The 13,466-nt window shown below is 54.8% G+C and overlaps 1 protein-coding gene across 11 annotated transcripts in view; it reads right to left on the reverse strand.

Moving 5' to 3' along the window:
* SH3PXD2A (SH3 and PX domains 2A) overlaps nt 1-13,466 on the reverse strand; it is a 241,405-nt gene that overhangs the window by 59,264 nt on the left and 168,675 nt on the right. For 9 of the 11 annotated variants that reach the window (XR_009252561.1, XM_058697667.1, XM_058697664.1 and 6 more), the window contains one exon: nt 5,987-6,031. The exons of the other annotated variants lie outside the window; for them this stretch is intronic. Coding sequence is in view for 8 of the 9 variants with exons in the window: in XM_058697667.1 (XP_058553650.1) it covers nt 5,987-6,031 (45 nt within the window). In the remaining variant the exon portion in view is untranslated. The remainder of the gene's footprint in view (nt 1-5,986; nt 6,032-13,466) is intronic. 11 annotated transcript variants of the gene reach the window in all.

The raw sequence follows: 13,466 nt of genomic DNA on the forward strand, positions 1-13,466 counted from the left end.
GCGAGCAGGAGAGAAGTCTCCACAGCCCGGGCCCAGGCGAGAAGTCAAGAGGGTTTGAGGCCGCCAATCACTGGGGTTTACTCGCAACCCTTAAATAGAAACACATGAGACCCATCGAATGAGGAGCCAGGGGTGGAGGCAGGGGAGGGGGAGGAGGGCCGAGACTGTTTACTTGAAACCCAAGAAGAAAGTCCCAGCGCCAGCAGCCGGTGAGCCCAGCCCGCCCCCTGCCAGCTTTTCCTCAAGTTCGCTCCGTCTGCCCCTCAGCTCACCAAGGCGCTGCCACAGAGCCCAAGGGCCTGGTGCAGACAGACCAGTCTTAGGCCTGCTTCACTCCGGCCACATGCAGACTGATTCAGTCTCCCTCTGTCTTTTAGGGCTGGGCCTTGTGGTCAGGCTCCAGGAAGCCTCCAGCCACCCTTTCTGGCAGTTGAGGGGGTCAAAAGGTGGGGCTCTGCAAAAGGAGGGCAGGCGGGCTGGAGCTCCCAGGAGCAAGCAACTTCTCTGTCCCTCTCAGCCAGCGGACCAGTGCAATATTCATTAAGCAAGCACCAGGCTGAAAGGTGGACAGACTGGGTGCCCGTCTTGGCTTCCTGGCTGTGTGGCAGTGGACATGCTGCTTAAACCTCTCCATGTCTCACTATTTCCATCACCACTACTAGGGGTGGAGGTGCAGACGAAACGCCTAAAACAGGACCTGCCCTGCCAGGAGCTGAGAGGATCCACAAACCAGAGACCTATTGGTTACCTCCTACAGGAAGCCTTCCCAGACCACCCCCAGCCCAAAGGGAATGTCTAGCACACTTTAACTATGTGTCTACCATCCTATATACCTGCCAATCTCCTGGAAGGCTGGGGAATTCACACCACCTGCAAGGCTACAGTAATGGCTGAGCGTCCCTGGGTTCCATATGGTTCCCTGATGCTTTAGCCTATAGCCACATTCGTTACACACCTGAGTCTAACTTGGCAAACGTTCTGTGTCAGGCATGGACACTGTCCCATTTTATCCTTTTCACCTTCCCATTTCACAAAAGACAACCCAGTGGCCCAGAGAGGACAAGACACTTGCCTTAGCTCACACAGCTGCCATGGAGAGAACCAAACAGTGTTTCAGGTTCAAGCCCATCTCTCTTTCCATTACAGAATGGCCGCTGATTTCCATTTCTAGACACCCATTCTTCTAACACAATGATCCTCAACTTGGCCCCACAAAATCACCCGGGGAGCTTTTAAAGAATACTGATGCCTGGGTCTCACTTCCAGAGGTCCAGCTTTAATTGGTCTGGGGTATTTTTTAGAACCCCCTCCTCTCCCATGGTTCCCGTGCACGGCCAGGGGAGAGAAGCACTGCTTAGACCTTTGGGTCTTTCTATGAAGAAGGCTCCATCCAACCCAGGGCGGGGAGCAATGGAAGGAAAGAAACCCACTACCCCTGGTGGTTTCCTCCCATAGGGTGTGGGCCCTACAGCCCCAGCTCGGCCCTTTGGAGACCAGGAAGGGACCCTGTCCTGCCACATGGATGTGCACACGCACAGCTCCACTAAAGCCAGGATTGTATTTCAGGCAGAAATGCGACCAACAGCTGGGCAGCAGGGCCAACCCATTCTGCACTCAGATGGGGCCAGCCTTTGAGCCTGTCCCTGCCCACCAGGCATGGTGCTGACAGAGGCTCCCTCCCACTGTGCCCCTGGGGGGACACCAGTGCCCCTGTGGCCAAGAGCACTTCTTCAGTGCACCCAACACAAAAAGGGCCAGCCCCTGCCCTGTGAGACACAGGGGCTCCCCTTCCAGTTTCTGGGAAAGAAAAACTCCCGATACAAACAGAAAAGAGGAGCTCCCAGAGGCTTAGAGAGCTTCCAAATCCCAAGAGCCCAGATTATACTGACAATTAACAGCAGGCCCTCAGTGCTCACTCACGGTCAGCACTATGCCAAGCACCTGACTGCATCATTTTGCCCTCTCACTGGATCCTCACAACAACCCTATGTGGTAGGATCTGTCAAAGACCCATTTTACACATAGGCAGACTGAGGCTCATGAAGGTAAGCAATTTTCCTGAGGTCACACAGTTGGGACTTGAACCCAAGCTCACCAGACACGGTCTCTTGTGTTCTGAACTTCTCTACCATTTGCCACCTACAGACAGCCACTGATCCTCGGTTTCCAAAGGGACCCTGCCTCACCCTATCTTCACACACCTGGCACAAGGTTGGTGTTTAATGGAGACTGGAGTGTGGGTTCCTCGTTGACTGCTGCTACATCTGTTGGGCAGACCACAGGGTCCATTAGGTAGCAGGCATTCAGCAAGTGTTTGCAAAATGAATGAATGAAATGAACAAATGGGCGGAGATAGGAACAGAGTGATTTAGTGGTTTGTTTTGAGCCAATACAGATAAACCAGGCAAGGCCTCACCTCTGAAATTCAGGGAACCTAGACAACTATGTAAAGGAAAAAGGGGAGATGGGGAAACAGAGGACAGAGGAGCAAGGAGTGACGAGCTTGTGGCCAGAAGCTGCTAGAGAGGACAAGCAGGGGTGATGGGGAATGGAGAGACTTCAGCTTATTTTAATCCAAGCCAAGGAAATCTGAGGCAAGATTTCAAAGAGGGGAAAAATTCCGCCCCCCTCCCCCCAACCCCTTGGAAAATTGGCCTAAGCTTTCTGAAGACTGACATTTTGGGACACAGGTAGAAAAGTTAAGAGAATGTTCTCCAGGGTTTCCAGAGCACAAGAAGACAGGCGATGGCACTTCCTGGAAGCTAGTCCAAAGGCTGTGGGATGGACAGATGGACACACAGACACTCTGTGCTCCTGGCTGCTCTCCCCTCCCCCAGCACATGCAGGCTCCCAGCTCACTCTGGCATCTGCCTCTTAGGGTGTTGCCTGCCCAGGGCTGCCTGGGCAGGCATGAGCTGGGAGCAGGTATCCAGATGAGAAACCGCTCGGCAGGCGGGCCGGTGGGTGATGTCATCCCACAAAGGCTGCTTTGGATCCCCTCCCAGCCAAGGCCTGGAAAATTGGGGGCTGGAGAAGTCGGCCCAAAGGAGGAGGAAGGGCAGGGGCAGTGGATGGAGCCTCTGGTCTTTAGATGGGAAGGGTTTGACAGAAGCATGGTGAAGGGGTGTACTTCTTCTTCTAGAGAGAGACCCTTTCCCAGGTTGGAAGGGGACTTTGCAACAGTCTCATCCAGGGATGGGCCCCTTGTTATTCAGAGCCCCTAGCTGGATCTGCCAGGGCTCTGGCAGTTCCCTGGAGCCCTGCCCCACACCTGCATTCCTCCTACTACCACCTGGATGGACCCTGGCTCTTGCCTGATCCTCGCTGCCAACTTAAACTTCTAAATGAGGCTTTTGCCAAGTCAGTCCTCTGCTCCAACACCTTCAATGGGTCCCTGTTGCCTCCAGAATAAAGGCCAAATTCAAGCTCAGTCTTTCTGACAATTTGAGTCCCCCAAGTTCCCTGACACATAGCTGCCCCCCCGCCCCGGGCCATCCCAGGCAACATTCATGATTCAATACACATGTACTGAGGCACTGTGTGCCCACCACACTGTTTTATGTAGGTTTTTACTTCCAAGCCTTTGCCTTAGCTGTTCTCCCTGCCTGGAATGCCTTCCCTTCTTCTACCAACTCCAATTCTACCTAACCATCTCTGACCCTCCAGGAGTCACCTGATTTTTCCAGCCGCAGGGTTCACTCCTGTCCTCTGCTGGATTTCTTGTGGGGCACTGTGCCCCAATCAGACTGTGTGCTTTAGACCAGAGTCTCCCTGATGAGAGTACATGCCCAGGACTGGCACTGGCCTCAACTGCCTGAAATTCATGATGTGAAAGCATAAAATTCGAGTCTGAGATCCAGTCCTGCTTTGCCCTTACTAGCTCTGTGACCCTGGGGAAGACACTTAACCTCTCTGAGCTTTAGCTTCCTCATTTGTAAACAGGTACAGTACAAGTACCTACCTCAATGGGGTGTTCTGCGCATGGAATGAGGTGACAAGATTAATGTCCTAAGTAAACTACAGACAGTGTTTATAAAACAAACAGGAAATGGGATATTTGGGGGGAAGCGGGACGGTTTCAGATTCCCCTGCAGCCTCAGAACCAGCAGGCAGCTCAGGGCAAGGGCCACACGTGCCAGGAAAAGGGTGGCTGCGGTTGTGTCTCTGAAACATGCCTCTGTCCAACCCCACCTCCAGGCAAGCACTGTTTACTTGCCAGCTAGAGACCAGGTCTGAGCCCCCTGGCCCCACTCTGGGGGAGATGCCAGGCTATGCAGCTTGAGGACTCTTACCTACAAGGATCCCCCACATCTGCCCCTTACTGTCTCATGCACTCTCTGACATTCCAGATGGGGAAACCAAGGCCCAGAGAAAGCTGGCAACTTGCCCAAGACTCCAGCCCTGAACTCCCAGCCTGGCTGGTTTTTCCCAGCCCACACTGCTTCCCCTCAGCTTCTCACTCCAAACAGCTGGGCTCATCCTGAGAAGCCTAGCCCTGTGATAGCCCCCACCCCAGGCTTCCCATGTTGTCCTTGACCCGCTTCCCCCCCCCCCCCCCCCCCCCCCCCCGCCCGCCCCGACGAAACCCTGGCATCCTACCAAAGGTCTCTCTAGCCCCTCACAACGGGTTCCTCCCAGGCTGGACTCAGCCTGCCGGCTCCTCCATAGGCCCCTGGGCGGCCAGGCTATACGTTTCATGAATAAAATGTATAGTTGTGGGCCAAGTGGGTTCTGGCTCACTGGCTCGTGGAGAGGGGAAAAAGGGACAGAAGCCCAGTGATTAGTCAGGCCCAGGCCCTCGTCACAGACAACACTAGAAGGATGGCTGCGAGGAGCGTGGGTCAGGGAAGGGGTCCTCCTGCCTGTTGCCTTTCTCCTCTGGGCCCCTCCCAAAACGTCGACCCCCCATGTTTTTACCCACAGCTGTGGTGGGGTGGGGCCAAGCCTCTGGCTGACTAACAGTGGGGGCTGGCCCAGCCCCTGTGACCTCTGACCCTTCTGCCTTGTTCCCCAGCTCCCAAGCTTCAATCTCTGCTACATGTTTGGGCAGAATGGGTGTGTGTGTGTGTGTGTGTGTGTGTGTGTGTGTGTGCGTGCGCGTGCACGTGCGTGTGTGTGAGCACTCTCAGAAATGGAGGGGCTCCTAGAAGACCTTCTGGAATTTCCATCCCTCTGCCTGCCACCATCTCCCTCTAGCAGCTGAGAACCCTGCTGTCTAGGTTTCTCTCCCACTGGCCAGTAAGACCAGGGAAGCCCCTGATCCCCAGCCCAGCTCTGCCTAGGCACAAGGCACAGGCCCAAGTCCCTGAGGCCCAATCCTGGGCCACGAAGCCCAAAGCCTGGCAAGGCCACTGAGGCAGAGGCAGCTCTAAGCTCTGGGGCTCAGAGGCTGCGACAGCAGTCACAGGATTCCCTAACCTGCTGCAGCTCCCCAGTGAGGGCCCCTGGAAACCAGGCTGGGTTGGGGCGGGGAGGGGCTGCTGAGACTTCAGCTCTCTGCCTCAAGGTAACTGCCTGAAGTGGGACTGACCATCTTTGGCTGGCCCACCTCACAGGGATGACCAGCTGAGTTCACGTACAGGATGATGGTAGCCTCACCATCACCTGAGCACCTTCTGTGTGCCAGGCTCCCTGGGAGGGGGCAGTGCATTGCTGAGGGAGGTTAAGTTTACACAGCCAGGACATGGCAGAGCTGGGAACAAAGCCGTACCTCTGGGTCCGAAATGCATCTGTTTACACACTGTGCTATGTGGTCATCACCCATCTAAGCCTCCAAGGTTGGACTTGGGGCCTAGAGAGGGTTGTAAGGAAGGCAGCGAGTACGGCTAGCAGAAGAGCAAGAGGGGGCCCAGGGGACGGCCGGCATGCCGACAAAGGGCTGCTACGCATCACAGGGAAGCATGCGGACCGCGGCCGGCGGGCACCGGCTCCCACACGTGCGTGCCCCCGGACACACATGCTCACACACATGCACGCAGGGCAGTACCTGTCACGTCCTTCTTGGGAGACTCAGCCCAGCTGGAGAGCCACACTTCCGAGTCCCCCGAGAGCAAGCAGCAGCAGGAGAGAGAGGAGAATCAGAGGAGGAGAGAGAACCGTTAGGCAGGCAGGAGGTCCACCGGGCAAGTGGCTGCAGGCGCCGCTTTGGGCTGGCGGCGGAAGGCGGGGGAGGGGAGGGGAGTGATTTCCTGGCCCTGGGCTGGCTGCTGGGCGTGGGCCTGAGTGATTACAGAGGCACTGGGACACAGCCGGCTGGGACGGACGGGGATAATGAGGTGTCTGCCGAAACGCAGGAATCCTCTGGAGCACAGAGAATCCTACACAATCCCCGCCTGGAACTGGGCCCACGGGTTATCACTGCCCTGGAGAAAGCAGCCTGGACCTTTCTCTCTGGCCATGTGGGTGGGTGGCTGGCCGCACAGGGCCTGGTGGCTCCAAGGATCCTCACCAGGCCAGCAGGCTCAGCAGCCTGGACCTGGACCCTCAGACATCAGGGTTGGAGAGTCCAAGGCCAGTCTCCAGTCTTGAGGCCCCACACCATTGAGCTCTGATGTCTTGTCCAGCTCTTGACCCAGCCCTACCCAGTGAGGAAGACAGGCCCTGGCAGAATGGAAGGAAGAAGACTCATTTAGAGTCTCACGCCCCAATTCCAACCCAGAAGGCCCGGGACCTTTAATGACCATCAGAGATGGGGTCTCTATCTCAGGCTGAGACAGTCATGTCTGATCTGGACCTCAGTTTCCTTATCTGTGAAATGAGGTTAGAAGTTATCCTTCTGCCAAGACAGAGGAGTAAAGTCAAAGCGCCTAAAAGGACATATGTAATACGATAACATTATAATGAGGCAGATAGCTCTTAGCCTGATCAACAGTGTGAACCACTCCAGAGTATCAGAGAGTCAACATGTTAAAAGCACTGACAGTCTACCCAGAGTATATAGTGCTTCATTCACTCGAGTCCCTTGAGGTGGGTATGCATTTTTCGCCCCATTTTACAGGGGAGGAGACTGGCCCAGGTTCCCACAAGCACAGAGTAGCAGAGCCGGAAATGGAACCAGGTCTGGGATCACCCCGGGCTGCTGCTTTCTCTGCTGAACTTCTCATCGCCTCCGAAGGAGCACAGCGTTGGCTGCAGTGGGGCCAGTAAGAAGCAAACACTGAGATGCGAGTCTGAGAGGCACCCAGTGCTGGCCCGGAGAGCCGCCTGACCCAGTGACAGTAAAGATAATCATAACAGCAGCAAAGGTTCATGTAGCATTTATTATACACCAAGAGTCATGCTGAGCCCTGAAATATAGTAACTACTTTGTTTTCCAGAATAATCCTACAATGGTTAGGTACTCCCTCCAGTTTGCAGATGAAGAAAATTAACCAGAGAGGTTAAGTAACTTGCCCAAGGTCGCACAGCTAGTACGGTGTCCACCTGGTGTGGGGCTACAGACTCCAGGTGATCAGTTGATGCTAGTCATAAATTAAAGCATCTAATTCCCCCTTACTCAGCAAGTCACTTCCTGCTCTCATTGTAAACCAGCAGTGAGGGGCTCTGGTAGAGGGGTTTAGTGACTCCGGAGTCTGACTGTGCAGATTCTCCCCTTGGAGAGACTTACTTAACCTCCTTGAACCTGTTCCCTCCCTTGTAAAAACTGACACAGATGATATATTTACTTTCTAGGTTGCTACCAGGGTTAAATGACATAATACACAAAAAGTGCTCAGCGTAGTGCCTACTACAGTCAGTGCTCAACGACGGTTAGCTACCATCGGCAACATCTCCCAGAAGCTTCGTTCAAACCAACCTTAGGGCACCAGGAAAACCCTACTGGAGTCACAAGGACGAGAACCAGACGGTGTTCGATACTGGATGTGCCAAGAAGACGCTAGCACCCAGTCAGAGATGCCTTCCCATTGACACCCCCAAACACGAGGTCAGCTGGAATCGGGGGTGGAGGGCTCTGGAAGACTGCACCCCAAAGACAAACATTCCACGGCCAGAGTCTCTCACCTGGACTCGCAGCCAGAAGCTTCCTGGGCGGCAGGAGCTATGCGGGCCCGACTTTCATGCCCGGGTAGGGCTGACACAAGGTAGGCACACCTCTGAGGCTTGAAGCTGGTATGGCCTGAACTCCAAATGGGGAGGGCCTCATTACCTGGTGCCACGCCTTGCTGGGGCTCTAACTCCCTTTTGCTGTACTCCAAATGCGGCCCAGTGGTCTGCCACCCAGCAAGGCCATCCTCACAACCCCGCAGGCCCAGCACCAGGCCCACTCCAGCCCCATCTGGCCCCACTCAGCCCTGTGCCAACCCAGCTAAGAGGGTCCACATCTCTACCCATCTCTGCTGCACTTGTTACTTGTACACCTTCCATTCTGGCTTCTTTTGGGCTGTCAGAAGGAAAACTTTCGGGAAATGTTAACCTCTTTCAGTGAGCCAAGGGCAATTATTTGGCTCAGGCCTTGAGAACCCAGGAAGGCTCGTTTTGCTAGAACGGGGGTTAACACTCTTCCTGTAAAGGGCCAGAGTCAATATTTTAGGCTTTGTGGGCCATGTGGTCTCTGTCAAGATTACTCACCTTTGCTGTTACCGCACAAAAGCAGCCCCTGACAGTCTGTAGAAGACTGAATGGGCTGTGTGCCAATAAAACTTTACTTAAAAACGACATGGCGGGCTGGGCTTGGCCTGTGAGCAGTGATGTGCCAACACACATGCTAGAAGATGAGGGGAGCTGCTGCTGTCTTCGTCAATGGCGGGGGGCACCCCCAAACCCTGGGCGGGAGAAGTGGGGGCTCTTGGCCCACCTAAACTACATGCACATAAGGTCTCTGCTGCTTGGGTAATTTTTTCAGTAATCGTCTTGAAGGGTCTGATGCCCTTCCAGGCCCTTGGGGCTTGGGCATTTGGGCAGGGAGTGGGGAGCAGACAGGAAAAGATCCCTCAGCCTCTGGAAACTGAGCCCCACTGCTAAGTGTGGAACGACCCAAGCTCATGCCCACCCCCAGCACCCCCCAAAAGCAGGCCTTCCCTTTGCTCTCCAAAGGAAAATGGGAAATGGACCAGAAACAAGCCTGTCTTTTTAAAAACATGATTTATTTCCCAGTCCCCAGGATCTGCAAAATTAATCCAGTTCCGCTGCTCCCACCCCAAATCTCTCCCCACTTTGGAGTGCCTTGTCTCCAGCCCACCCGAGCAAGCCCTCTCCCAGGGTGGGAAGGACACCCCCCCCACCCCACCCCACCCCCGCCTCCTTACAATGAACAGAGGAGACTCCAGCCAGGAGGCAGACAAGGCTGCTGGCTCAGGGCTGGGAAAGCAGAGACAGAGGGATGGGATGAGGGAGCAAGGGGCAGGCACAGCCAAGTGAGCAGCTGTGACCGACACAAACCAACCGCTTCCTGCCCTCCCACTGTCTCTCCCTCCCTCTCCCCTGGTGACAGAACCAAGGGCCTTACAGGGCAGGGTCAGGGGCGGTGGAAAGTGAGTGGCGCCAGACTGGGAATCTGCACAACTGGTTTTGCTGAGAATCAGCTCTGTGACCTTGAGCAAGTGGCTTGACTTCTCTGGGCCTCAACGCTTACAGCTGTAAAATCAAGCATTTGGGCCTGGCGATATCCAAGGCACTTGTGTGATGTTCTAGACTCTTCTAGCAGAAACCTGTTAGTCTCCATGATGCAACTGCTCCACAGCTGAAACGAATCTTTCTAGAGAAACCGACCACCTTTCCAGGGAAAACCACTTAAACACTCAATATATGGAAACTCAAGGGAAAAAAGCAACTAATTCAAGAAACAAAAAGGCAGAGAACAGAAACAAGAATTCTTTTAAGATCTTGGTTCTTGTGCTTACCCTGCCACTCAGCTCACTGATCCTGGGGCAGTGGGCCTATCTCTGGGCCTCTTTTCCTCATCTTCTTTGTAGGGTTGTTTTGAGAGTGAAATGACCTAATGCCTGTGAAAGGTTTTGGAGGGGTAGGAACAAGGCCCTTGGGGCAGCGCAGGAGTGGGTGATGGGGACAAGCTGGTGACTAAAGCAGTGTGAGCCTGGGAGGCAGGAGGTGGGGAGACAGGGTCGCTCCCTCGGCCATCCCATAATGCTCCCAGATCAGCAAGAATCCAGGCCCTGAGAAAACCAGGTGCCTGCAGGTCCTGGCAAATGCGGTGACCCGAGGACACTTCTTAGATACTGAACCTACTTCTTGTCAGGTCCAGGTGATTGTGAGAAACCAAAGAACAACAGCACAGGTGCCCCTGACTTGAAGGAAGCTCTCCCCCCCCACCCCCCCACCCCCACCCCCCCCACCCCCGCCCCAAACACACACGGGCCCAAGTACTGCATAAACACACACCTGGATAGAGTGAAGTTAGGAAAGTGACAGGTTCCTAGCACGGTTAACCTTGAGTAACTCCAGAGCAGTGAGAAGTGGGTTCAATTTGCCCAAATTGAGTCTCAAACTATTGTTTCCAGGAATCCTTCCCTGGTGTAAAGCGAGTCCCACCCATCCAAGCTAATAAATCCAGAGTGGGCTGTGAGCCCAGGTGGGAGAGACAGGAGAGCGGCCAGCAACCCAAACTCCTCAGGGAGGGAGAGCCAGCCAAGGGCAGGGTCACCCACTGCATCAGCATCCACAGCCCTCCTCTGAGAGGGGAGGAGAAGCAGGGACCCCACCAGGGGCCTCGAATGGAATGAGCACCCCTGTCCTTTTTTTAATTTTTTTTAATGTTTATTTATTTTTGAGAGAGACAGAGCTTGAGCAGGGGAGGGGCAGAGAGAGGGAGACACAGAATTCGAAGCAAGCTCCAGGCTCTAAGCTGTCAGCATAGAGCCCGATGCAGGGCTTGAACCCACAAACTGTGAGAAGCCGGCTGCTCAACCGACTGAGCCACCCAGGTGCACCCCCGTCCTTTTATTCTTCCGCAGTCAGTGCGCTTGAGCCCTCCAGACCCCTCCCTCCTCTGGAGTTCTGCTGCTGTTCTTCCCTCACTGCAGCCTTGAACTGGGTTCTAACATCAGCTGCAGCCCAGTCTTTCCTCCCCTTTTATACAACCAAACTTTGCACAGGGCTGGATTTCTTGGGTTTCCTAGAGGCTCCGTGTTTCTTTTCCTTTTTGACTAAGCCACCGGGAAGCTCAACCACTGCTTTCAGGCCATCAGCTAACCAGGGCCCAAGAGTGGCTCACTCTGCCACCGAACAGTAGTAGTGGGAGATGCTACCTTTCCAGGAGCGAACACACCCCTTGTTGGAGGCCAGGCGCTGTCTGCTCACAGGCATGGAAGAGCTCAGATCTTTACAACCGCCCTCCAGGGCTAACAGTCCTTCACAAAAAAGGCTTCCTTTACAAAATGAAGTCGTTTTGGCCTCTGTGGTATCTCCACTTTAGGGGGCCTGAAATAGGTTGCTGTGCTCCAAGCAGCAGAAACCAAGGCACGACGGTGAAAGCGATAGGAATGCCGTCTGGAAACAAGCACGGCATGAATTAAGACGGCTAAGAAAGAAAACGGCAATAGTTCAAATGTGAATAGCAATCCAAAGCTACGTGGGTGTGAGTTTGGAAGTGTACAGTTGTAAGGTGTGTGAGCTCCTGCTCACGTGGTCAGCTCCAGGACTGGATCCTGGGTGAGCGGCAGCATAAAAACAAATCATGCGGGGCGCCTGGATGGCGCAGTCGGTTAAGCGTCCGACTTCAGCCAGGTCACGATCTCGCGGTCCGTGAGTTCGAGCCCCGCGTCAGGCTCTGGGCTGATGGCTCGGAGCCTGGAGCCTGTTTCCGATTCTGTGTCTCCCTCTCTCTCTGCCCCTCCCCCGTTCATGCTCTGTCTCTCTCTGTCCCAAAAATAAAAAAAAAAAAAAAAAAAAAAAAAAACAACAAACAAACAAAAAAAACAAATCATGCCCCTGGACTGGAGCAGTGAGGGGTCATGCGACAGACAGCTCAGACCCCTGGCCCTGCCTCCTACTCTCCCAGCCTCCAAACTGGGGCTAGCTTCAGGTGCATGTGATCCAGGGTGTCCCACAGGGCCCCATGCTTAGAAGGGACCCTAAGAACTCTGAGCTGAACAAACAGAAATACTCAAGAATAAATTTAGTAGGGCTGGATTTCTGACGCGTATCATCTTGAAGACAGAAGGCAAATGCTAAATGGGAAGACTGGCCATTGTCTGTCTCCAGGTCCCTTCCCCACCAACATCTCTGGCTTCCTGGTGGTATTCCAAAGGCTAGAAGAAGCATGTGGGGACTTAGGACCAGAGAGGGCAAGAAATTTGTCTAAGAACACACAACAACTGAGTGGCAGGGCTGGGGGCTAGAGAAATCTTACCAGTTCCCACTCTCTAACACTCATGCTAGGCACTGGCTAGACATTTTCTGAGCACTAATTTAATCCTCACAGCAATCTGTAACTTACAGATGCAAAACGTGAGGTTCTTCCCAAGGCCCACAGTAAGACTTGAGCCAGACTCGAGCCTAGGCAGGCTGGCTGGGAACTGGGAACAAAGCGGCCTAAAACAGGGGACTTCATTCTCTGGATTCTCCCCAGCCATTGGCCAATGGCTCATTATTTCTGTTGGGCTTTCCTTTGCACATGCAGCCATTATTCCTATTCATTTTGGTCTCAATCAGAAGGGGTCTGCCTCCTTCTCCAGGAGTTGTCTTTCCCAGAATCCGGAGTCTGCGTGGGGGCAGCCCAACCCAGGGCAGGAATGTACTACTGGCCCACAGGCCGCTGAACTATGCAGTCAGAGAACAGTCAGTTTCCCTCCTCAGGTGGGGAACGGGGTAGGGTGGGGGCCGGGCTGGACCTGGAGCCATTCCACAGTCCCTCAGGGACTAAGTCCAAGGGCGCCCGCCTAGGCCACGTCTGGGGCCAGCAGAGACAGCCCAGCCCTAGTGGGTGTGGGCAGAGGGGCCATAGATGCCTCTGGGAGGTGGTGGCGGTGGGGAGGGCTGCCCCTCCATCCTGTTGAAAAGACCCAAAGCGTCCTGGTGAAAGACAGGTGCCGTGGTTAGTCAGAAGATCCATGGGTGGACAGAGGGGTGCTGGGGTGGGGGGGAGGCTGGCGGGGTTCTGAGCCCCACTCCCAGCAGCTGCTGCTCGACCCCACGGCATCCCCTTGGGTTGCGGTCTCCCCCTCAGTTCTCAGGTTCTCACCTCTCCCCATGCTGGGGTGGTGGTGTGCAGAAAAGAGACAAACTTAACACTGTTCAGAGTTCCAGGATCCCAGCCACCTCCCCACTCCCTGGGGTGGTCTGCCTTGGTGGTCCTCTCCCACCTACTGGGATATCCCCCTCCCGTTGCCCCACCCACCGGCTCCCCCAGCCAAAGCCAGGATCTGTGAGGATGAGGCGGGAGCAGAGACAAGGGCCAGCAGTGCAGGATGAGGTGAGCAGCTGCTGGTTCCCAGCCCCCCAGCCCTGGAGCCCGTCTGTCTCCCTGGCTCAGTCTCCATAAGAGCCATGAGTGAGTAATGGAGATCAGC

This window comes from Neofelis nebulosa, chromosome 13, assembly GCF_028018385.1.
Source record: "Neofelis nebulosa isolate mNeoNeb1 chromosome 13, mNeoNeb1.pri, whole genome shotgun sequence".
Lineage (NCBI taxonomy): Eukaryota > Metazoa > Chordata > Mammalia > Carnivora > Felidae > Neofelis > Neofelis nebulosa.